Genomic DNA, 26,617 nt, shown 5'->3' with positions numbered 1-26,617 from the left:
ATAATAATAATAATAATAATAATAATAATAATAATAATAATAATAATAATAATAATAATATTTATTTAGTCATTTGACGTTTCTAAATAAAGACAATGCATCAAGAAATCATTTATGGGGTAGGATGAGGACAATCAGACAATCTTGTGAATGTCACCAATTAGTTCCTCTTTGATAAAGCAGCACATCCTTCTGTACACAGCCTACTATTGCACATCGTGTCAACTGTTACACACACGTGTTGTGCCTACCCCATGGCACAACAACATGTTTGTAGGTATATGTATTTGTATTGTATAAAAAAATTTTGGAACCACATTTTCCTCCATTGACCGCACTGTGTTGCGTGACTGATTGTCTTTTTAGCCAATGCAGCTCTGACACAAATTCAATGACGTCAGGGCTATGCTGTGATTGGTTACCAAGGCACACGTGAGCCAAGCGGAGCGTGGAGGTTGGGGTCTCCTCATATAAAGAACATCTCTGCTCGAGTTGAGTTCAGTCCAGTGGATTTCGTACGAAGGGGGGGAATGATGCTAATATTCAGAGAAGTGATTTAAGTCAAAGTATTTGTTTGTCTCACTTTAGAATGATAACCCCTGAGAGTAATAAGATTGAGGAAAAGCTTTGTTCGTTAAATCTGACGGAAAGTGAACTCTCCTTGTCTACTTATTCAGGTAAATGTAACCTATCAGCGAAAAAAGTGTACGTTATATTAAATTAAATTAAATTTAATTTATTTGTTTAAATGAACTAGAATGGTATTGCGAGTTTACATTTTTGTGTATTTCGTATGCAAGTAGACTTAAGAAACGTGAACACGTGGTTGTGCTCCTGTGCACGTTTAAGACATGGCTTGCCTCATTCAGCACGAGATTACATTTTAATAGTGTTTCATAAATCTCATGTTTACTAAATTATAATACAACTGAGACTTATTTGTTTTTGTCCCTCTTTTAGGTTTATTTGCTGTTGTAGTGGACTTTTTGGCCAGGTAAGACCAGGCCTGACTTCACTGCTTCATACACTTTCTATTTGTGCGGTCTTGAATGATGTGTTTACTGCGTTAGACTGCTGAATATCAGTGATGTCAATTCAAAATAACTGACAAGACTGGCGAATTTCAACTTAAAATCTAACTTTGAAGCTGGAATGTTTAAGATGGTGTTTTCTTTTTGCAACAGGGGGAGAAGGTGACATGGAAGAGGCGGAGGTTTGTGTGTTCCTCCCCATGTTCATTGTAATGGCTGTGTGTATTGCAGATATTCTTGAACTTCATACTGTACTGTAATATTTTGTGGATGTAACAAAATTGAACAATCCTGTTTGAGTGTCTGTAAACAATAAACAAGTTAACGTATTTGCATATGTGTGTCATTTGTTGATGTGTTTTGTGAAAATATGTAAGCACTGTATTTGAACCTTTGTAGCCCCTTCATGGCTCAGTGGGTCAAGCAACAGTGCAACAGTAAAAGATTGTTATAACTGGAGCCTCTTTGACTTCCCCCCAAGTTGCTCTTTTAAAAGCAGTCGACAACATTTTGTATGTATATGCAATATTTTCCACATGTGTTCTACTATATAAAGATGCACTGAAATAGAGGGTAATAGTGGATTTGAGAAAGGGGCCCACAACAGTATATTTTATTTGTTGCAATGTTGTTAAGCACTGTTTTTGAAACTGTGGAGCCCCTTCATGGCTCAAATGGGTCAAGCAAGGTCTTGTTATAACTGGAGCCTCTTGATATTTGCTCTTTTAAAACCATTCAACAGAAGCTTTGAGAAAAAACGCCTCTGGAATTATTTTTGCAAAAGCAGTTTATCAATTTCTACACACAATCATGTTGTCAATATGGCAGAACACAATATTCAAATTAAATATTGCGCAAAGGAAACAGCAATTGGCAGAGAGCACACTAAAGATCAATTGAGAATGGCAATATTGAAGCATAAACAGTGATACAAAAACACATTGAAATCAAATTACACGTAGTATCGATACTTAGACTTGAATGCAAAATGGAGATGGAAAAAGCCATAATTTACGTTCTCTGAAATCTCAGCGGTAGCAAAGATACAGAATGTGTGGTGTTGGATATAAAACACTTTTTCAGACCTGTCAATACCTGTTAAGTATCTGATAATGGATGAATGTCAAAACTCATACATAATGTTTTAGATGACAAAGTTCACTCGTCACTGTTATTCAACAGAAACTACCAACATGATTTAATACACCAATGGCCTGCAAGCACAGTAAATAATAAACAAGTCTACCTGAAAGCACATAAACAGCAACACTTGACAAACTTGTGTCAAACTAGGTAGACAAAATGATGAACTCTTGTACATTCAACAAGCTTCTTCACATGTACACAAGACTTGAGTTAATCCGCGTTGGAAATAGAATAGCACTTATTTTGAGCCTTGATCTGAAATGCAATGTGAGGTGTAGCCCAGTGGTTCTCAACTGGTTTTGCTTCAGGACCCAGATTCAAGATGTACATCCCAACACAATTCAAAAAGTAAACAAAAATATAATCCAAATCAAACACTGAAATATATTAATATTACCATGAACTACACAAAAAATACAAAGTTATTTAAAAGATAGGCTGAATAAGAAACATTGTATTCGGCACAAATATATAGATCATATGTAGTCGGGTTGTGTTTTATACGCCTTGTGCAGTTTTGTTAATGGTTTTTAAAGGCGAGGGCAGGCGACACATTCAGTCCATTAGCATCAGTCTGTTCAATATTCAGTTCAAAATCTCAGAAGATAATTTTTTTTGGTTCTGCATAAATTTATAAAAAACACAATGGCTTAAAATTCACATTTGTGTGTAATTTATGTAAAAATGTGAAAGCCTATTAAGTACTATTAATCAAAGATCTTATTTTACCTTTATGGTCATAAAACACCTTTCTAAAAACCAGTAAAAATTACATCCCTCAGCAAATTTGCCCTTCCTGGTTGCTCTTCAAACAAGACAAATCAGTTGAGTTCTGTGACATGGATTTGTACACAACATGGCAGGGCTGATTAGATGACAAACTCAAACTATACAAAGATATGAAAAGTCTTTCCTCTCTTAAAAGATTGGCCTATTTATCTTGCTGTCCTAACTTTGCACCATAATCCCTGCTTTTCTCTGAGAATAGACCTTCGACTCACCATATGAGAACCACTGATCTACGGCCATTGCAGGGGCTATGATTGGAGAGATCTCACATAGAAAGCTCTTGTACCCTCTAGAATAGTCTGCTTGAGAAGGGATGGCTTAGGAATGAGAGGTTATTGGCTGGTGTCCCTCTTGAGCACAGTGAAATTGATCTAATTGCATAATCGGATGCCACAAAGAGGGCTCAGGCAGCGGTGAATGGAAGAGGATAATGGTGGTGAATGAATTATTTTCTGCTAGAAGCATATGACAATCATGAGTAAAATCATAAATGGGGCAAATCTCAGAAATGCCCCCTTTTGGCTTAGAGTTTCTGTTAAAATGACAATATTTATCCATTACGGGTTTGTAGCATGTTCTATACATCCCAAGGATGCACGGCCCCAAATATCGAACCCTCCAGGTGGTTTGCAGGCACCCTGTCATACCAAAAGTCCAGTGAAAGCCCTCGGGTTGTAATTCATATCTGCTGACCAGACGTTAGGCTTTTGAAGGAAAGAGTTTAGGGTTTTTCATGCGACACTAGGACGTTTGGTAAGTCAGTGTGCATCAAACAGAGGTAGTGTATACACTTTACCTAGTCTTCTATATCCTATACCGTTTCTTTACGAGTTGTTCAACATCACCTGTATGCATTTAAGTATGTCACCAAAACCTCTTTATTCTGTTTAAGGGCCAGCAGCATGTGCATTCGTACTGTCCCAAACAAATCAAAAGCAAGCAAGCAAGCAAGCAATATCATCCTTTCTTTTAGTTACTAATGTGTTCAGTTTTTTCACAGCTCTGTTCAATGGGCAATATGGAGCCTGTCATTTTTAACTCAGGTATAGTCCTGTCCTCATGGGACTGAATTGTTTATCTTTTGATATATTAAATTATCTTCACATGTCCTCAAGGGACTCCTCAGGGTCCAAGGTTTCTTCATTCTTCAAGGCATTGGCATTGGAACGCGTGTCCATGGCAGAGTGCATGATAGGCAGCCAGACGTCATCCATATTTGGCATCACAAATATTTTCTGCGTAAGGTAATGGAAGCATTAGAGGATCAAGAAGAGGAAGGATGAATGTTATTCAAATTATACATTCAGAGATCTCATGTGTGAGCTCCTTATGTATGTATACACAAAATATTTGGCTCCATACTGGAATGAGTTTGCAGTTTTTAACTACTGAGAAAAAAACCACTAGGGAAGCAGGGAAACTCCGTTTTGGTCTTTTTTTTTTTAACCAGAGTTTAGCTCTAACTTTGAATAAAATTTCAAGGACGTTGATTTTTTTTAGGAGTGTTTGATTAGGTGGAGATAAACTCAGTGGGAAAGTCAACCTCCAGGGCCAAATTTGAGAACCCCCTGCACCAATGAATGGCAATCGCACCTTTGAAAATGATTATTAATGTAGTCTGACATTAAAATTATGAACTTTAATCATTTGTAATATAGTCAAAACCAAATTCCTTAAAATCCTGAAATTGCAAGAACTACAGAAATATCTATGATAATAAACGTGCATTAAAATAATGAAATCAATTATGCATTAATGATCTTATAGTGCAATTATTTTTGCATTCATAATGAAATCCATGGAAAACCATTTTAGTGTTCACGTTAAGTTCACATATGCTTACCTGAAACTCCTGATTGAGTTTATTTTCTATCCAGTCGGTCACGTGAGCAAAAGTAACCTTTCTCTCACCCAGTTTAGGCCGAGCTTTCAGTTCCAGATGAGGAGGACTTCTGAAACCATACCTAAAATAAACAAACATCCACATATGTCGACATGCAAGTCTTGAAGACATTATTTCAGGAAAATGTTTTCCTTTTGAGGTCTAAAAATCAATATACTCAGTTGTACAGACAGTGGCATGAAATATCTTGACGTAAACTGAATAATGACCAGCAGATGGCATACTAACAGCTTGTAGAATGTCCAGAGATATTATCAGACTTCTGTGCAGTGGAAATGTGAAGAGAATATTGAAGGAAGCGCTATACCATATCCTGTCTGTTGGAGGTGGTGGAATGTTGACAGCAAGTGTTCCTCGACACTCCTGAACCTCCACCGTCAGGAGCAGCGGCGTATTGGACACCTCCTCGATCTTCTTCTTAATGAACTCCGTTTCCGTGGCTTTCTGGAAATACTTAGACTTCGCAATCTTGTCCACAAAGCGCATGATTTTGCTGGGTCGGTGTCCCCCAACATATCTATGAAGAAAAGAAGCCACAAGCCAGTTATTATACAACATGTTCTGCCAGAATACATGTTATCTTCAGGTTTGCGGCCATTTTTAACTACAGACAAATTAACAAGGTAACAATGTCCCAAATTAAACACAGAAGGAAATGGTAAGCTCCTCAATCTCACCCTTCCACTCCTGGAATTTCAGGCACTTCCACAGTATCTTCCTCATCAGAAGATCCTGCACTCGATGACTCTTCATCACTGTCGGCCAGGAAGTAAGTGCGTGGTCTGGTTCTGGTCCATGCACAAAGACAAACAAAGGCTTTTAGGCAGCATATTTCTATGATAACTGGCTTTCTGAAAGCAAGGGAATTTGCAAAGCTGCAACACAGCTATACTAGTTGACAAACTCCACAGCTGATACACAGTCGAAAAAAAGTATTTCTTCGAAACAAAGATGAAAGGTCTGTTCTGAATACCAGTGAGCTATAACACTTTTAGATATTGTAGGTATGTTTCACACACAAAGACAAAACCACAGGTATAAGTTGTGGTCACAACCAGAATGCAATGTGACGCTCATTCAAGGGCTTGGAACAGAACTTTTGCAAGCACATGCGGGGAATTGATGGTGTTTCAGTTTAATGAACTGAAACGCAAGGAGCAAAGGAGCAAAAAAAGCAGATGTAGTGCACAATACATTGAGAGATTTCAGAAAAGCCCTGATTCAACTCACCATTAAGAGTTCACATCCAAAAAGAAATCAGTCCAGAGGAAAGAGTAAAAAAAAAAAAAAAAAAAAAAAAAGAGTAAATGATAATTACATCCAACAGAAAAAAATCTCCCATCAAATAAACACAAAAAAAGGCAGCAGCCCAAATATTTAGAACAAGAGATGAGGAACTTCTGAAATATCACTCTTACCCTTCTTTTCCCTGTTCTCCAAGTCCTTCCCCCTCCTTTCCCAATCTGGTAAGGTTCATCTTGGTTTCAAGAGTCATAAGAAAGGAACCGTTGTATGAGATCTCCAAATCAAACCAAAGGCCTAAAGTACAAACGGATATTCAAACAGTAGTTATACAGCGGTCCCAACATTTATTTGGTCACATTTCCAAATTAATGCCTCAATGTCATTGCATTTACATAACACAAATGTGTTATTTGCGGTGTCCCACTAATAAAACAGAAAACTCTTACTGGAGAATAATCATTTCATGGACCGCTCATTGTGATTCTATAACTTTAACATTTTGAAACAAATACATCTAAATTATATTACTGATACTTTTTCATAATTTCAAACCTGCAAAGCACCACTTTCCTTCATATTTCCTTCATGTTTCATCAAATCAAGCGGTCTGGATTTCTGCACCCAGCATGTGTTTACACTGATTAAATTCATTCATGAGTCGCCAGTGAACCCCTGGCAATCTTAAAAGCCATGCTGTCATGATGCACACTTCCTCCTGAGTGAGTGAAAGGTCAGTACTTGAGTTTGCTCCACTCTGATTGGCTCAGAGTCACACTGATCCTCTGAGCTCAGTGGGCTACTTCCTCGATGACGAACGAGAAGTTTAATTGTGATTTACCAAATCACACAGATTCACTGTAGGGGTGCTGCTCCAGCAATACAGTGCAGATATAGCTAGACTGTGGTTGAGGCACATCTAATGGTTTTGCAGCAGAGTCCACAGTAAATGATTTTAGTATGTACAAAAAAATATATATTTTTTTAATCAGCAGTAAGATAAAGAGATGAACAAGATCTCATGACACTGCTGAAAGAACCAGACTTAAAGGGTTTGTTCACCCAAAAATGAAATTAGGCTATGTTTTACTCACCCCAGAGGCATCCTAGATGTATGTGACTTTCTTCTTTCAGACGAATCCAGTCAGAGTTATATTAAAAAAAGGTCTTTGATCTTTCAAGCTCTATCATTGCAGTCAACGGGTGTTGCATTGCTTCAGTCCAAAAGACATTAATTAAAAAGCGCCCTTCCGTTAAAAAAAAAAAAGAATTGTCTCAGACGGCTCTGGGGAAGATCATTTTTAATACAACTCAGACTGTATTCGTCTGAAACAAGAAAGTCACATAAAAAAGTCACGAGTAAAATGCAGCCTAATTTTCAATTTTAGGTAAACTAACCATTTAAAGTAAAATTTTGCTAGGCACAATGTGTGTAACTCCATGTTAGGCATCCTGTGTGAATGTAACCTGATGATTCTTGCTGTGGGCCACTGTAGATTGCCAAAGTCTTCTATAAGTGATTTCTAGCATTATACGTAATTAAATGTGTACCCTGAATGCAATTCAAGGAGCTTTGGATAAAAGTGTCTGCCAAATGCATAAACCGTAATGTTGCTATCCATGTGTTGGATTTTAGAGTGTACCATATGTATATGTATTAAGGGTTAGGGCCACAGCCCTGCAGAGTTCAGCTCCAACCCTAATTAAAACTCACCTGTCTGTAGCTTTCTAGTAACCTTCAGACCTTGATAAGCTTGTTCATGTGTGTTTGATTAGGGTTGAAGCAAAACTCTGAGGGCTGCAGCTCTCCAGGACCGACATATTTTATAATTATATATATATATATATATATATATATATATATATATATATATATATATATATATATATAAATATATATATATATATAGACATTATAATGATATTTTATCATACATACATTTACCAGGTACAAAAGATCAAGTCATGGGCAAATCAAATCTTTATAGAAAAAGATTAGGAACTGATGTATTCAGTCCTGTTCAACTGAATAAAAACATAATTTGCATCTTTTTCTTGAAACTTGAAGGATACCACCACAACACCATATGACTGAATTATGTAGCAACCACATTAGTCTGCATTAATAACTGAATTATTAATGGTTCAAGCCTCCACAACTAGCAACGGAGGCTTGAAATAAGATCAAAGTAATTAGTCCTGAGCACAAGAACATTTTAAGGACAAAAAATGATAAAGGGTTAGAAATACATAATCTGAACAATGTCCTAATGTGCAGTATTGTGCTTTATCTTTCAATAATTTAAAGGCTCATCGTCAATTATTCCTTACATAATCCACAATATCCCACACCCAACAAGCAAACTAGGTGCCAGAGTGTCTGTGGAACTACCTAAACTGAAATTAGCAGCAAAGACACACCAGCAAGATAAGACCGTTTAAGACCCAAAATAATTTAAGACAAGACTGATACACCCTTTTAATCCTATAATTTATTGTCTGCAATTTGAATGTTTGCAATTATAATTATTCCCTTTTATAATTGGTTTTAGTCTAAACTCTATAACCTGTTCTTTGGTGTATTGTAGGTTAAGTATTTAGAGGTTTTAGGGTTTAGGTAAAGTCTTGCTTGTATGCAAACATTGTTGTTTGTAGTTTATATTCATAAATTTGAGCCCCTAACAATGTTGATTAATTCTGCATACCTGATGTCTGAGACCAAGCACTTCTTATCTTTATTTAATCATAAGTATTCATAAATATTTCCCCTTTTGAGCTAATCATTTTTCCTTTAATAGCAATAATAAACATAAATCATGATCACAGAGCTGGCCTTACCTCTGTGATCCACAGATGGTTTGGATGAGCTAAGGATCTTGGGAATAGATATTCCCATGTCCAGCTCGGTGAGGGTCAGTTCATTCATGAAGTATGGCAACTGTAATAATAAAGACACTGAATTACTGTTTTAAACAAACATGCAGTCAGACAATCTGGTGTAAGATGTAAATCTGTACTCACCCTGATTTTACTCAGCTTTTTCTGGATCTTTTTGGAAACCACATCTGCCCAGTATTTCTCTCCAAGAAAGTCCCAGAAAATGCGACCTAAAAGTGCATTGACCCAGGCTTCAGACTCAGACTCCTGCTCTTGACTGGCTGGAAACTATGTGACAAACACAACGATAAATAGATCTTCATTGAAAAGACACTAAGGTAAGGTAAGGTCACAGACTACAGAGAGCAGATAGCACTATACTATTTCTTTTTTGACTGGCAATGATGAGCAATTTCAATTTCTAAAAGATCCCCCAAATATCACCCAAAATATGCCAAAAAAGGCCAGGAGTTATGGGTTACAGTTATTGGTAAATGCCACATACAATTTAATATGTTACATACAATTTTGAAATATTAAATTTATTTTACAATCTCAGATATTGGTTATAGGTTTATAATTAAGATTTACAAATGCACTGGCTAGTAAATTTTATCCAGTCACATCATCTGTTGAGGAAAAGTCATACAAGTCTTGTGTTACACCAAAATTGTTCAGTAAATGTTTACATTATTGTTTATGCATGTTGTCTTATTGGATTTTGTTTTTAAATGAAAGATTGCTTTTAGGAAAATGTACACTGTGAAATATATTATGTACCTTTTTCACGATTCCCGGGCTGCTTCCAGCACTCTGAACAGGGCTTGTGGTTGGGCTACCTGCAGACTGGCTGACATATTTGGCCATGTAGACGTTGTATTCCAGAACTTTCTGTTTGACACTGGCATCAAGGTCTTTTTGTCTGGGATGAGACTGGAGCATTTCATCCAGACTGCCACGACTGCTGCTGCGGCTATGGGACAGACAGCCTGCTGAGAGAGATAATACTACTTCATTAATAAATAATAATAAAAAAAAATTAAAAATAAACGAGAATAAATGTATGAATAAAAGTGTAGCCCATTCAATGGTCCTTATATAAGAAATTATATCTATGGAACTTTTTTTCAAAGAAAACTACATTTACTTATTTTTTTCATGAAAAGATTGCAATTGGAGCAAATGGGAATGCAAACCATTCTGTGTGTTGCAGTTTCCATTTACAACAAGTTTACCCAAACATGATGACTTCCACTTCTGAAAAGTATCTATTGTGCCATCATTGCAAATATACTTTTACTTAATAAAGGAATTAAAGATTTGAATAAATGACCATTTATAAATGTTTTACTTGTAGGCAGCCCAGAGGGCTTCTTGGCTTCGGATTTTGGCTTGGACACAAGTAGCATCCTTCTGAACCATTCCTCTTTGTCTCTTCCTGTTCTCCCAAACAGGTACAGCACAGGTTCTGTGTGCACTCTCTTAGGTTCCTCACTAGTGCCTACAGCCTCTGGCCGGTCTCCTGCTGCAGGGGCCTTCTCCTCCGCAACGTCAGACTTATCTCCCTGCACTTTGGCCAGGAAGTCATCCTGCTTGGCCAGCTCAATGCAGATGGGATACTTCTTATTCCACACCCTTTTCCTGGCCAGGCTATGAGGCACCAGGTATATCTGTAATCCAAGAACTCAAATCTTCATATAGTATGCATGTAAAGGGTTTAATAAGTTTCATTTTTGAAAAGCTTTGCAAAACATAAAGTTAAGATTTGCAAACAATTTGATGTAGCATCTCAAACGAATGTACAATTATTCATTGAAATATTACTAAGGTGCCCTGTCAGCAACATTTGAAATACTAAAATTCTATGTCATATTCTATGAATCTATTAAAGCCAAAGAGACATTTTCAAACCTTAATTTACATTAACAAAATACTAAATTCTCTAAAAAACAAAGTTTGAATAGGGCCTGTACATGAATTGCTCTGGGGTAAATTAATTGCTGTAATTCAATGCAACAAAACAGGTTGTGCACTGAGGGATCGTGTCTACCACTCACCTTACTGTTGGTGAGATCATAGATCTTCTGGCTAACATAGGTGACATCAGGTTTGAGCTCACTGAAGGTTGCCCGGCGGGGAATATTGCGGTTAGGTTTGGACAGTCGCAGGACAGATCCCTCCAGACGCACATACACAGAGTGAGTGAATGTGGCGTGATACGTCTCAGGGTCATAGCTGTGGATCTCATTCATCCAACCCTGAAAACATAAGCATAGAAATTTTACAACGCAACAAATGGCCCACAAAAAAAAAAGAAAAATGAATTAGTAGTATTAGTAGTATATAAGGGACCAATCTCAAACTACACTGTTGGGTTACAAGCCAAACCATTATGTCATGTCATAATACAGCTTGTACCTTCTATGAAACATTACATGTTGAGAATGCAGTTTTTCAACAAATGTGTTCAAAGTTATATATGATTCTGAATAATAATAATAAAAAAAAAAATTGATTCAAAATATTTTTTTTCTTCAATATAAAAGTCAATAATACGTGATTATTTTGTTCTCAAACTAAAGTACCACTGTGTTCAGTGACACAGTTATTGTCTGGTGTATCATCTGAGATATACCTCCATCAATACAGTATGTTTGTGTAGGAATGTATAGGTGACCAAATGACTGTTCTGTTGATTAGATGTGATTGTATGTTGTTTCAAAGAATAAAAAAAAAAAGTGTGACAAAATAAAAGCATTGCCTGACCAGGACATGTAATTAAAAACATAACAAGGAACTGGTAATGACAGCCTCGCGGGCAGCGGGCTGACATATTTAGCTCCGTTGTGCTTCAGTCAACCTTTCCTGATCCTGCCCCCTCTCTTTCTGGCACTTCACTTTCGGTCAATTAACTGTCCTATCAAAGTAAAGGCAAAAATGCTAAAAATAAATAAAAAATACATGATACACTACAAGGCCAAAATGAACAAACTAATTACAGCACTGTTAAGTAAACAAGTATGAGGAAGGGCTGTACTGACTTTGTTGGCTGAAGGATGGGCAGTCAGATGAACAAAGGTAGGCCTGTTAATATTATACAGCTCAGGGCAGGCAAAATAAAGACATACCACACATTACTCTCTTCCACTCAATCGGTCAGGTTAAACTGATATTGATAAGACTAATAGCACCACTAGTGCAAATTAAAATAATTTAATTTTCACCAATTTGTTTGTGCTAGTAAGATGATTTAAGTCCATTCACCCCAAGAACAAAAATTATAATATAGAAATATTTTAACTTAAGTAACATTTTTACTATTATAACTATTTCAGCATCCACCATAGATGACAACTTTCTGTTTATTCTAAGCATGTGCTGTATACTGCAGTTATGTGCTGCGTTAATATCACTGCAGCATGTGCTTGTTTAAAATTTGATGTATTTTAACCATTATCGCTGTTCAGCTTGGGGAAAAAAAATTCACCAGTATAATGAATGTGTGGTACTTTTATTAAAAACATCCCTGAATGTTCTAAACCTCTTCATTTGTAAGATTTTTCTTCAATCAAGGACTTAGCTAATGATAACGATAACAGCTTTACCAAAAAACATGATCTGGTGCCTCTTGGCTTCAGATGAGTTTAGATAAATGCTATGTAAGCAGAGACCAACAGACTAAGTGATGACGATGAAGATAATGAGCCTGATTATGAGCATTCCTGGCTGCTACCAAGTAGTTCATTCTGACATAACATCACTGTGCTTTTATTTTCAAACTGAAATCTCAGTTGGCCAGACAACAATTCATCTTCACTAAATCATGAATATATTTATGTCTGGGAGAATGTGAGCATGAAGATGTCAATTTACACAGTGTGTTTATGAAAGCTTAGCTTAAAGGTGTGCTACAATGTGCTCATAAATGGATGACGAGGCAATATTGTTGCTTGAAATAAAGTGGAGGCTTAGACCCAGAAATAGTATTATCAGAAGGTCTCAACCATCTCTGGAGACACCTTATTTTATATTGTTACTTTTCCAAAAACACTCTCCATGTCCTGCATGAAACATGACATCAACAACATCTACCATGACCTAGTATGACTATCAAAGTGTGACTATCATGTGATCATCTTCCATTTCAAAACAAGCAATGCAGAGTTGACCAGATCATTTTATAATCAGGAGAAGCCAAAAAAGGCCACACTAGATAAGATGGGAATCAGTTCCCAGTATTGGAACAACCTCTTTTCAAGGCTCTGGTTAGCTCTTCACCTTAGTATGATTTTAATCAACTGTCAACTCAGGAAGCAGTCTACCCACACCATAAATAGCTAGGTATGAAGTAAGTGTTATAGCAAAATGAAGTAAGTGTCAACAACAACAACAGACTTTTGCAGTGTGAGGCAGAGAAGCTACTTCAGGGTCAATGCTTATTGGATTAAAAAGGAGACACTAGACTAGAGATCTGCGGCCGTATTCACAAAACATCTTAAAGGTCCCCTGAAGTGGCTTGAAACACACAGCCTTATTCTATGTGGTGTCATAATTTCAACTGAAACAGGAAGAGAGGGTGAGACATATCAAGAAAGCCTTGCCCCCTTTATAAAATAGGCAAAGCGGTTTGTTTTCATCTGCTTGTGCCAAAGCCTTTGAGCTTGGTAAAGCCGCATTTGACAGCCACAGTCTAATAGATTACCCCCCTAGATTCAATTTGAAACTCTTAATAAAACAAAATAGTGTTCAAAATTATGCTAAAGCTGTGTACCGTATTTTCTGGACTATAAGTCGCACTTTTTTTCATAGTTTGGCTGGTCCTGCGACTTATAGTCAGGTGCGACTTATTTATCAAAATTAATTTGACATGAACTGAGAGAAATGAACCAAGAGAAAACATTACCATCTACAGCTGCGAGAGGGCGCTCTATGCTGCCAGAGATGCTGCACAGTGTTCCTGTAGTCTACACTGAGCAACATATAGCGCCCTCTCGCGGCTGGAGACGGTAATATTTTCTCTTGGTTCTTGGTTATAAATAAATGCGACTTATAGTCCAGTGCGACTTATATATGTTTTTTTCCCCGTCGTGACGTATTGTTGAACTGATGCGACTCATACTCAGGTGCGACTTATAGTCCAAAAAATACGGTAGTTGTAAAACTTTTTAATATATGCACTCGTGCATATGATCCGCTCTGTGTGATCATGTCTCTGGACTGGAGCCAAAGTCTGGATCAGACTGTGCGCGCTACCATGGTTCGTGTGAAACCACACCTCATTTGCACCAATCGAAATCTTATTTAAACTGCCTGAATCGTTCCCCATTACCTACATTGGGCACTACGAGGCATTCACTGTACATTAAATACTACACTGTGAACAAGTGACCAATATCAGCCTGTGCATAAGTGTTTATTTATAGTGCAGGGGGCGGGCACTTCGGATTATAGAGAACATTTGATTGGTCAGAAGATTTGATGAGAAGATGAAGTACGTTGTGACGTCAAAAAATAAATGTTGAGCCGTTTTGGGGAAGTGACAAACTGCAATCTTTGAATGCTTATATCATCTAAATGCAAATTTTGTCACTGGTTTGGAGCAAACTGCCTTATAGATAACCTTAAGGCTAGGGGTGCATGATAAATATCGTCCGATACACATGCATCTACACAGAGCCGTTGTTTACTGACTAGCTGCGCAAATAAACGCTGATAATGAACGTGGATTTGCGCATCTAGTCAGTTAACAACGGCTCCGTGAAATAACAGCTGCTCTATGTGAAATCACACACCTGATGGAATTTACCTCCGATTAGAGAACCGACTTTACTGACGAGATGCGCATTAATTATCGGACGATATTTATCATGCACCCCTACTCAAGACTATCATATTGATACTAACAACCAAAAAAAATTATTTCTCATTTCATGGGGACTTTAAGGCTAAAAGAAACTCATAGCTTTCCAATTTAGTAGAAAATCTTTAAAATAATGTGTCAGTCCTAAATTTAGGACTCTTAAATTTTTGCTCTAAAAGTATTTCACAAAGCACTTTAGCAGTAAAACTAGCTAGTAGTGAAGAGTATGTCTAAGTCACTAAGACCAAGCCACAAACTTTTATAAAATGATGGTTGCCGGCAACTGCCTCGGAACAAAGATTTCAGAAAAACTTGATAATGAGCTTTTAAAAAGGTATCACCTTTGGTCTTGAAGGTTATTCCAACTCCAGATTTAACTTTAGTTGTATGCTTGTTTTTATGAACCAATTGGGTAAGAAGTAACAGCTGTTCTTCTATTCAGTTTGCTTGTTTTTTTGTTTGCATGTCTTGCTATCAGCTAGGGCTGCACTATATATTGGAATTATCTAAATATCGCAAATTTAGGCATGCGATATCTGAATAATTTTTTTAATAGACTAGTTAAATCAAAACATTGCAAAAAGTTTTAGGTAGATGCATATAGCAGATAATAGCTTGACGTTAAAAAGAGTTAAGTGCAATAAGTTGCAGAAAACAACCTTTTGTCATCTCATCTTGTATAAGGACATTATACTGGATTTGTGCAGTCAGTCTTAAAGTGACAGCAGCCTATAAATACCTGCTGCTGAACATGCTTTAAATAATAATATCAAATTTAATTTATACAGTGAACACTATGCAGTGTTATTTAATTCTATGAATGAATCCTTAGCAGAGACTCCTTCCCTATCAGCCAATCACTGTGTGTTTATTAAAGGGTTAGTTCACCCAAAAAATTAAATGGCATTAATGACTCACCCTCATGCCGTTCCAAACCCGTAAAACCTCCGTTCATCTCCAGAACACAGTTTAAGATATTTAAGATTTAGTCCGAGCTCTCGGTCCCTCCATTGAAACTGTGTGTATGTTATACAGTCCATTAGGGGTGCTCCGATCACGATCGGCCGATCGTTATGCGCATCTCGTCAGTAAAGCCGGTTTTCTAATCAGCGGTTAATTCCATCAGGTGCCTTATTTCACATAGAGCAGCTGTTACTAAACAGAGCCGTTGTTAATAGAGAAGATGCGCAAATACACTTCATTTTCAGCGTTTTTTGGTTCATCTTCTCAGTTAACAATGGCTCTGTGTAGTAACAGCTGCTCCATGTGAAATCATGCACCTGATGGAATTAACCGCTGATTAGAAAACCGGCTTTACTGACGAGATGCGCATTAACGATCGGCCGATCGTGATCGGAGCACCCCTACTGTCCATGTCCAGAAAGGTAAGAAAAACATCTTCAAAGTAGTCCATGTGACATCAGAGGGTCAGTAAGAATTTGTTGAAGCATCAAAAATACATTTTGTTCCAAAAATAGCAAAAACTATGACTTTATTCATTATTGTATTCTCTTCCGGGTCTGTTGTGAGCACTTCCACTGCAGCGTATGATATCCGGTTTGCGAACGAATCATTCGATGTAACCAGATCTTCTTGAACCAGTTCACCAAATCGAACTGAATTGTTTGAAACTGTTCGTGTCTCCAATATGCATTAATCCACAAATGACTTAAGCCGATAACTTTTTAAATGTGGCTGACATTCCCTCGGAGTTAAAACAAACCAATATTCCGGAGTAATTCATGTACTCAAACAGTACACTGACTGAAGTGCTGTGAAGAGAGAACTGAAGATGAACACCGAGCCGAGCCAGATAACGAATAAAAAATTGACTCGTTCATGAGTCAAGAACCGTTTCTGTCAGACGATAGAAACCAGAAACCTTTCTGGACATGGACAGTATACCGTTCACACAGCTTCAATGGAGGGACTGAGAGCTCTTCGATAAATCTAAAATATCTTAAACTGTGTTCTGAAGATGAACAGAGGTCTCATGGGTTTGGAACGACATGAGGATGAGTTATTAAAGCTGCGGTAGGTAACTTTTGACGCTCTAGCGGTTAATAAACAGAACTGCTTGCGTCTTGCGGAAGAACATCGTAGCCGAAACTACTTCTCTCTGTTTATGTCTATGAAGAATCACAAAGGTACTGGGTTACTCCGCCACGGTACCCCCGAAGCAATCTAAAATAGTCCGAATATAAACACTTATAAACAATATATAAACAATTATAGGTGCACCCTAGTGATTCAGGACACGCTAAAAACACGGTTTGGAAAATGGATTCATGGTGTACTCGCTTATTATATACATTTTTCTACATTTTGAACACAAACAAATCTACGGACTGCAGCTCTGATTGGTTGTTTCTTACCGGGAACTGATGACTTTCTGCAAATGGCAATAGGACCACTGGGAGGAGCCAGAGGAGCTTGATTTTTTTCACAGATTATCGGTCTCATATTCTACTGTCAGGACATAATGACAGGTTTAACAAATATGTAAAAAATATATTTTTACAAAAGTTACCTACTGCAGCTTTAATGACATAATTTTGATTATTGGGTGAACTAACCCTTTAAGGAAGCATGCTGACATCATCCAGAGCAACAAGGTCAACCCCACTCTTGCTTTTATGCTTAAGACTTCTCTGTATTCCTTAGTAAAAGTCTGTTTCAGCAGCTTTGTGAATAAGTTTTAAAAGAAAACTTTTACTGCCGTTTTGGAGAACTCTTCGCTATATGATACAATGTTTTGTGAATATGGGCCCAGATGATAAATACATGTTGGCTGCCACAGTAATGGCAATATGCAAAAGGATCTTTAAAGTACGTGTTGTGCGTACCAGAAAATCTGTCATGTCCTGCGCTGTATGATGTATGGATTGCAGTGCTTATGTTAAAATACTAAGTGTCAAATAATACAATAATATGTTAAAACGTGCTCTTATCATTCTGTAAACAAAATCCTATGAACTTCGCCCAGATCGGGAGCTGTATAAGCATGTGTGCTCATCTGTTTTCAATGTAGCCAAAGTCCCTTTAAGACAAGTCATCTTTGAAATGGCAATGGTCCCTAAGCTTGCGATTAAACTTCAAATTTAAATCACCAAAAAAATATGACATCAACTGTGTCATAAATATGGTTTATATTGCTCAAATTGTATTATAAAAATCATATTATTCAAGCAAGATCAGGCAGTGTGCATTCGAGCAGGTCTCAAAATTCTGACTGTTTCTATAGCAACTGCGACTTTTAATGGCAGCTGCAGTGACGCACTGATACGCATATGATCAGAACTACGCACAGCTCCCGCATTGCTCTCCATTTGAAATGAATTACTTAGTCTGTTGCTTGTCTGAGATATTGGAAAGGAGGCTTTACACTTGAAAAATGATGTATTCCATGGTGGAAATAAAACACTTTGTGATGTTAATTCATGTTCATTTCGTGCTTTAAGTAAATATGAAAAGACAATCGGCTCACATATTTGAAGTGATGCAATACAGTGATCTGTCATGACACATTAAAGAGTCACAAAATGGTATTTACTGTTTGAATTTCTTTACAAATTCCTGCAAGATTCCTGCAACATTGTTTCATACCAGAAGTAACGTGCTCTGTCTTCTCTGTTGAAGCGTTGTTAGTTTTCTCTTTGGTCTGCAATATATTTTTCACTGCGTGAGAACATGAGTGTAGTGTTTGTTGGGAATAGCAACAGTAACTAAGGACGACTTCTCTTACATTTTGTGTCAAATTAAAAAGCAAGAACATGGACTTTCTGAAAAAGACGGTCTGCAATTTTGGGCAGTTTGTGATTACAAAAGGGCATTATATAAACATTGACTTTATACTCTTTTACTTTTCATTGCTATCATTCAGCATTTGTTGTTGTTTTGGGTAATTTAGCATTTTCAGAACAGAGCCAATGAGGACATATTTTCCAAGCAAAGCCTCCATATAACTGGTATAAACAATTATCTCCAAAAAATCATGGTGAAATGCACAGTGAATAAAAATATATATTGAAAAATATATAATAAAAATATATTGTATAACTTCTAGTTCTTTAAAACTACACCCTTAACAACTGCACAAGAATCACCTTTGACAGCAGTGTTGGAACCCACCTTGTAAATTGTTGGTTCTTTGATATCCAGAGGATCCCGGTTCCATTTCTCTCTTCTGCTCCAGCTGCTGTGACGGCCACATGAAGATCTGCCTTTTGCTGACAGCCACACCACCAAAATTGCTAGCATGAAACCGGCCACCACTCCAATCAACACCCAACACACATATGTAGGTAGTGGCAACACAAAGCAACCGTAAACTATAGATATAAGAAGAATCAGTGCGTTGTGGGGTACTCCTGGAGGCTCATCCTCTTCCTCCTCCTCTTCCCCTCCTTCAGTAGGTTCCTCACTGCATCCCCCTGTGCTCCCCTGTCGGACCTGGGATGAATGAGGCTCTCCTCCATCTAACTCTGTGTCAGTACAGAGTTCAAAGTCTTCGGGGTAGAGCTCGCAAAACTCTTCATCTTCTTGACGAGCAAGCGTTGACATAAAACACCTGTCCAATCCGAGAGAAGGTGACTTGTGCAAAGGCAGCTCAACAGTTGGCCCCTCAAGAGGACTTTCGCCCTCCAGGTCTTCCTCTTCCTTGATGCAGTAGTTATTGTTGCTTTCTGAGTGGCCATTGAGGGCTGACAGGTTGGAAAGTTCAGAGGCGCTAGAGGAAAGGTTTCTGGATCGGTAAGAGACACCTGCAGTTGTGGACATTGAAGTGTTTGCGCTGATGCCAACAGGTTCCTCGCCGATGATTTTGCTGAGCAGCTGAAGCGGCTCATACATGACCTCTGACAGACGGCGCTTTGTGTCTTCAATACGTGCCTCCATCTCCTGAACTTTGAAGAAGGAGCGGCTATCGGGTGAGGTGAGGGGGGATGAGGGAGCAGTTTTGGAGTCTCCACTGGTGGCAGGAGCGCGAGACTGGGTGAAAGGTTTGAAGAGGTGCAGATTGAGCCGGGATTCTAGAGGCCGATGAGTCGATGAAGCCTCTTGTTCGGATCGAGCCGTGTCTGTAGACAAAGACTTAACCAGTGTCTTCATCAATTGCCGGTGCCTTATCGGCTGGGGAGCAACCTCACGAGATTCCACCTCAGTGGAAAGGGACTTGCCTAGACTGAGGAAGGGCTTTGAGGGAAGGCCAGAGGTCCTGGCTGGGGATGAGCAGGAGGAAGCTGATTGGGTGGAAGGTACCAGGGCAGTCGACTTCTGTTCAGAGGGCCATGAGAAGCTAGCTAGACTAGAAGTGGACGTGCAACCCAAGCTGATGGAGGGGTGCTGTATAGCCAAGGCAGAACTGTGGGTCTGGGATGACAGTCCTGTGACCATGTCTGCTTCCAGTCCTTCAGAGATTAGCTCCTCACTGGCCTCCTGAGCTGTGACTACAGTCTGATCTTCAGGTTCAAGGCCAGAAGGAGAAAGAGCTAGCCTGTAGAGGTCCTCTTCCTCCTCTTCTTCCTCATTTCCCTTGGCAGAAAAGTGTATGGTGATGGTATCTCGGGAGATTGAGCGCTGCACCTGCACCTTACGGGCTGCTGAGGATCGAGAGGAGGAGGAAGAGGGGCTTGGTGTGTCTGCATGGCCACCACCCTGACTGGTCATGGCACCACTCAAAAGAGCTCAGAGCCTGTGGGTGCAGAGAAGAGAAAGGTTACAAATAATACACACTTGTCACATCAGTTCATCCCCATACTGAAAACTTAAAAAAAAAAACAAACAAAAAAAAACAACAAGCTAGTTCAGGTCAGTGTTTCCCATTAGTTTCCTAAACTGTGGTGGCCCACCTTCACAATGAACTGAAAACAATTCTCATAATAATATTATAAAAGTTCTCTAACAATGTGTTTCGTGCCATTGCTTCGGCAATCATGTCAATGGAATTAAAACTGTGATATGGCTAAGTGCAATTATCAAAACACAAAAGGCTGCGATTTAAGTTTAAAAAGTAAACAGTTTGTTGATCTAAAACATGTTTCTGAGTGAAGCCAAGCAATGACTTTATTTACACACACACGCAGCTGATGCTCTTAGTGTCTCAGTTAGTACAGGAAAATGTAATCTCTACATGTACTGTGAGTTCAGCCTGCATCTGGAAGCGGCATGTACCATTCACTTTACTTTCATATTTGCATAGGTCATAGCATTTTACAATGACAAAAGACTGTTGACCTGTTGCCACAGAAACTTACAGGTCTACAGTCCTTAACGCTTAACAAGGGTGACTTTTTTCTGTTACTTAGTCTTTTGGCTTATTCTGGCACATTCATATCAATGTTAATAACCACATAAATTGAACATTTCAATATTTATTTTCTTCTTTATGTGGACTAAGACTATCAGCTAAAAGAAGTCTGAGTCCACTTTAAAAGCCAGGTACAAATAAGCTCAAAGTTTTTTGTAAACCCTGTTCAAAATGGTTACTGAAAAGGGGATGGAGCGCTTGATTTTTTAAAGTAAACCAAGTTGATGAATTTTAAGTGTAGAAATTTTCCCTCATGAAGGGTCTGAGGACTGACAAATTACTGTGAGAAACACTGCTACTGGTAACAAACAAATGGATAGTTTACCCAGAAATTACAATTCTTGTTTTTCTTCAAAATACATTCGTTGACTGGCATTGAAAACTGTGTGTGCTTTTTGGAGCATCAATATTTGGTAACATTAATTTCGAATATATATATTTATTTATTTTCCGCTCTAAAAATCTTTGTGCTCCTCTGAAGAAAGTCAGTCATACACATCTGGGATGTAAGAATATTATTACAATGCATTTTTAGGGGAACTACTCATTTAAAAGACCACTTAAAACTATTACTGGTAACTAATACAAGGAAAATGTTCACGTTTTTTTTCCGGCTTTTGCTGATCACCCATCATTCAAGCTAGTTTACCTGCAACCAGTGTAACCAGTTTGTGCACAATCCACTTTGTGGTGAGTCAAAGTTGAGAATTAAAGTGCTTTATTTTATTTATTTATTTTTATTATATAAAAAACAGTACACCAAATTCTAGACACAAACTAAATTTGACTTTAACTTGACAAATCCAAAAACAAGACACTCACCAAAGGAGAAGGTTACATAAAAGCCCAATCTTGACATCAGAGAAAAGGAAACATGTAGGCTATTCACACACACAATAGAACTAATGACACAAACAAGGAACACCTGAGCACAATCAAGAAAGGAAAGGGAAACTTGAGGGACAGGAAACAATGAAGAAGACTGGTATGTGAACATGAATAAACTTCAAACTAAAAGACATGACATAATAAAAGACATGAATCAAAACAAGAACAAAACTTAACCAAATCAAACGTGACAGCACATATCTGAAACCACTACAAGTGGTCATATATTGAGAAATATTTTTTTCCCTTGCTCTTGACGCATGAGTCATTGTGCAATAATACTGTAAGTTTCAGAACTCCAAACTTCCCTGTTAAAACAAAAACAGTTCTAAGTTGTGTAATTTGGACACTACCATAATGCCACAACATGTATGTAAGTAATCAAAATTAACCCCTTTTAATATTGTGCACATCCCGCTTTTTATTTTCTCATTCATTTCATATGATTCATGCATCAGCAGACAAACTCTGGTTTTCTACTCTCTACACAAGGGAAGAAGATTATTGTTAAGTCAACAGTGGCAGGCAAATTGCTGTTAACAGTTCTCCCAAAGGACAGCTGGTCTTTGTTCAACAGGGAGGAGAGCTTAATGATTATTAAAGGAAATAAATACAACTTCTAAACCAAAACTTGTCCTGCTGTCACGGCTGGCCACACTCTGGAAATGCATCAGAGTCATATAGTTTATCTCCCAACATCTAAGAACCTCAGTAATTACCCATATTTCCACTGATTACATTTGGCAATTTGACCTGTTTTTCTACATATAGCAATGATCTCTATGAGCTGACTAAAACTGCCTTAAGAATATATAATAAAGGCAGTCTTTGAAGGGAGTCACTGCTGGGACGAGAGCTGTTTGAAGCTTCTCACAACAAGGAAAAGAATGGGAGCAAAAGAGAATGCTGAATTTAAAGCTGATCAAAGCAGTCAAGGGTAAAGCACTAAAACAACGACACCAAAGAGATGAGACATCACATCAAATATACTTCCTCAACTGAGAGACAGAGTGCTCAACTAGGGCACAAAGCCAGTTATACTTTTTATGATTTCAAATGAACTCAAATGTACTCTATGTAGGCTCTTTACATGACCTTCCAACAATACATATTATCTATCTGTCTATCTATATATATCTATATCTATATATATAGATATATATATATATATATATGGGTGTAACATGACACAAACATGACTGTTTGGTGCATACCTCGGTTTTGACATCACAGTTTGGTGTGGTTTCAGTACAGCGGGGGAAAAAATCTAAACATAAAATTGCTTTTTTAAATTAAATTAATTGATTGTTTACTGAACAATTTGCTCTTTCTTTAAAGGTCCCATTCTTCATGATCCCATGTTTTAAACTTTAGTTAGTGTGTAATGTTGTTGATAGAGTATAAATAATATCTGTAAAATTATTAAGCTCAAAGTTCAATGCCAAGCGAGATATTTTATTTAACACAAGTCGCCTACATCGAACGACCAGTTCGGACTACATCCCTCTAGTTCCTGAAGTAATGATGTCACTAGAACCATTTTTTGACTAACCTCCGCCCACAGGAATACACAAAAAAGGGGACGTAGTCTTGTTGCGCTCCGACTGAGAAGAGGAAGAATTGCGTTTATAGAGTATGTTTGTCGCCATGTCATCGAAACACTGTTATTTTCATCTCGGAGTCCAATCACCTTTGTTTGGGCTTCCCAGGGAAGCTGTACTTGGAGATTAATGGTTACAATTTACAGTTTAACTCAGTTCCCGAAAATTATAATCCACATACAAAACTATGTGCAGCACATTTTGCTGAGGACAGTTTGCTCAATGTCAATCAGTTTAATGCCGGATTCGCACAAAGATTATTCTTGAAAGATGAAGCAGTTCCCTCTTTGTCTGGAGAAGGCATTCGTTTATGGACCACAACCGGTAAGTGTATTTTATTATTTAAGTTGGTGCGTTTAACAGTTTCTGTAACTTATTACACAAAGGGCAACGCTGTTTAGCTTTGTTAACTAGATGGTAGGGATGTGCAAAAAAATTGAATGCGATTTTCATGCGCATCTCGTCAGTAAAGGCGTTCTGTGATTAGAAGTACATCTCCAGCACATGCTTTCAGATCAGGGTTGCCAGGTTTTCAAAACAAATCCTGCCCATTTGCTTCCCAAAACTAGTCCAAAACTAGCCCAATCGCATTTCCAAGAGGGCCGCGTGCGCTAAGCTGCTGTCGAATCACAACACAGGAACCGCTGGCCCAATCAGAACTTGTTGTGTATCTCTGAAGGAGGGACTTTATAGAACAAGGAAGTCATCAGCCCGTTTTTATGACAGTGAAAATAGCGGTATACAGATAGATGAATTGTGTGAAAAATACTTTTTTTTTTTTACACACGAAACATGAACACGTTATATTGCACACTGTAAACACAATAAAAGCTAAAAAAAAATGTGACTTTAAATACATTTTAAAATATGCCTCAGCTTCTGCTACAAACTATAGAGAGCCCTTTTACATTACTATAAGGTTACAATTAACAAGAGAGTCCAAACTTAAATTTAATTACTATTTATTTTTAAATATAGTAATCAACACTAAAAAGTGTTTTTTTTTTTTAAATGACCTTTTAAATTATATTTTATTTGTTGTAGAAATATATACATTTACAAATGTGGCTGTCATAACTTGTTTCATGACAGATTTATTTAAACATACATAACTAAGACATCACTAACAGGTAAAGTAAAATATAATTCCTCCAAAATGGAATTTATTGTTAGAATTTCCTGACAAATTTACATAATTTAAAAGATGAGACTGTTTCTTATCAAAAGAAACAATATATAAAACTGGAATTTTCCAATGAAGTTCCACTCGTGCAGTGTTTAAAACTATGCTGTGTCGAAAGACCCATACTGATTACACCCCTATTAGTATACTATACAAAAAACACAAAACATTGCTTTTAACATCTGACAACAAATTACGAAGTAAACATTTTGAACCAAAATTGCATCCCATTAGGATCACTGAGGTGATGGATTAGGCAATAACAGGTTGATCATTTAGTGGGTGAAAATATCCCTAATGGTTCATGAATAATATCTTACTAACATACTGTATCTGATTATTTTAACATAGATGTAGGGTGGGCAATAAAAGAACAGAATGTCAGGTGAAATCACAAACTGATTACTACAGAATACATTCTACTAAATATTGTAGTAGTAAAATTAATTGAACTGAAAAAAAAAACAAGTTTGTCAAAGCTGTTGTGTAGTTAATGTGTAGCTGTGGGTACATGAGAAAATGACACTAGTGTAATTAATGAAACTTACTTAAAATTGAGTATTTAAGGCCTGGCTATACTTCATTTCTTACTCCGCTCCGTCTAGCGCACAGTTGAGTGTGCAAGCCATTCAAATTACTGCATACTCCATTGACTGTGAGCTTCAATGGATGTGTTCGTTGTGCACACTAACTAGTAGACCTTCTGAGCACTCAAAAGACTCAAAGTCCATGTGGTCAGCTGACTGTGCTTATGACGAAAAGTATGTCACATGCACTGTTCACAAGACGGAGCAAACAAGGACAAATTTGTACTTTGGCCTTTAAGCCCAAGTCGTGTATGTAACAGTACAAAGAGTCTGTATTCATTTTAACCATGTTGTAATGTAATATTATGAATAACATAATTTATACTGTGCACTAAAATGTATATGGCTTTAGGTATGTGCTATATAAACACAAAGCAAAAAATGAATAAAAAATGATTCAGTAAAAAAACAAACAATTAAATTAAATAAAATTAAAAAAAACATGCCACTTATGGTACATGATGCTAGATTTTATTTTAATCGGCATTAATGACAGATAATGCTCTTATCTTCTCAGTAAACTATATGCTGTTCATTTTAAGAAGTTTTGAGCTGTTTTATGTAACCTAGTTTTAAAAATAATAAAAAAAAAATATTTAAATTGTTTTACAGCATTAGCCTTACATTAAATTTCTTATACAGGCAGTAGGTTAGTTTCTTGCCAAGCAACACATGGACGGCGCTACCATAATACTGATGTAATGAGGTGCAAGGTGTGTGTTTGTTTTTGCAATGGCTTATCACTTCGCTCAGTCAATCAAAATCAAAGCAGGATCCATTTGAGTATTACATTTTTAAAAAGTCTTCCATATTTAAAGTACAATTTACTGACAGATGGCAAAGCACATTTTAAAAGAACAAAGAGAGAGAGAGAGAGAAGACTCTTTTACAGCATTACAGTGCTGATTTGCATTACTAGCATTGATTCAGCACTCACATTCAATTAATGTGGACGTCCAGTGCCAATCTCAGGAAACATCAGAACAGTGCCAGACACAAGAAAGACTCACCATTATAAACACTGACATGATGGAGCAGGACATTACTGGATGCAGCAGAAAACTGACACTGGATGATTTTACTATTTCATCACTTTCTGAGAATAAAAAGAAAATGTTACTTTTATGTTGGTACATAGATTCATGAATTTAAAAAGTAGTTTGATCACTACTTCTTTGTTGTTTAAAAGATTAAGGCAATTCT

General features: G+C 37.4%; 1 protein-coding gene, 1 long non-coding RNA gene and 1 other non-coding gene across 13 annotated transcripts in view; 2 read left to right on the top strand and 1 right to left on the bottom strand.

The window, feature by feature from the left end:
• Positions 1 to 459: 459 nt before the first annotated feature.
• On the top strand, positions 460 to 1,360 carry LOC127953454 (uncharacterized). The gene is made up of 3 exons (XR_008153178.1): positions 460 to 677; positions 961 to 994; positions 1,185 to 1,360. It is a non-coding gene; the product is annotated as an uncharacterized LOC127953454 (long non-coding RNA).
• A 45-nt stretch (positions 1,361 to 1,405) lies between these two features.
• Positions 1,406 to 1,539, top strand: LOC127953967 (small nucleolar RNA SNORA50). Its single transcript, XR_008153393.1, has one exon. It is a non-coding gene; the product is annotated as a small nucleolar RNA SNORA50 (small nucleolar RNA).
• Positions 1,540 to 1,800: 261 nt separating this feature from the next.
• Positions 1,801 to 26,617, bottom strand: part of tex2 (testis expressed 2) — a 43,357-nt gene continuing 18,540 nt past the window's right edge. For 2 of the 11 annotated variants that reach the window (XM_052552519.1, XM_052552518.1), the window contains 11 exons: positions 18,980 to 20,540; positions 11,046 to 11,246; positions 10,340 to 10,658; positions 9,769 to 9,980; positions 9,133 to 9,276; positions 8,950 to 9,049; positions 6,288 to 6,408; positions 5,547 to 5,651; positions 5,177 to 5,386; positions 4,810 to 4,930; positions 1,801 to 4,201 (listed from right to left, as the gene is read on the bottom strand). In XM_052552519.1, the coding sequence (XP_052408479.1) occupies positions 4,067 to 4,201; positions 4,810 to 4,930; positions 5,177 to 5,386; positions 5,547 to 5,651; positions 6,288 to 6,408; positions 8,950 to 9,049; positions 9,133 to 9,276; positions 9,769 to 9,980; positions 10,340 to 10,658; positions 11,046 to 11,246; positions 18,980 to 20,515 (3,204 nt within the window). In that variant the 5' untranslated portion in view covers positions 20,516 to 20,540 and the 3' untranslated portion in view covers positions 1,801 to 4,066. Of the gene's footprint in view, positions 4,202 to 4,809; positions 4,931 to 5,176; positions 5,387 to 5,546; positions 5,658 to 6,287; positions 6,409 to 8,949; positions 9,050 to 9,132; positions 9,277 to 9,768; positions 9,981 to 10,339; positions 10,659 to 11,045; positions 11,247 to 18,979; positions 20,541 to 21,977; positions 22,128 to 25,375; positions 25,540 to 26,424; positions 26,486 to 26,617 lie in introns of those variants that run through there. The other 9 variants (XM_052552513.1, XM_052552510.1, XM_052552514.1 and 6 more) reach the window with 8 other exon arrangements.

The sequence above is a fragment of the Carassius gibelio genome, chromosome B3 (assembly GCF_023724105.1).
Source record: "Carassius gibelio isolate Cgi1373 ecotype wild population from Czech Republic chromosome B3, carGib1.2-hapl.c, whole genome shotgun sequence".
NCBI lineage: Eukaryota > Metazoa > Chordata > Actinopteri > Cypriniformes > Cyprinidae > Carassius > Carassius gibelio.
This window is presented reverse-complemented; position numbering and strand designations above follow the sequence as displayed.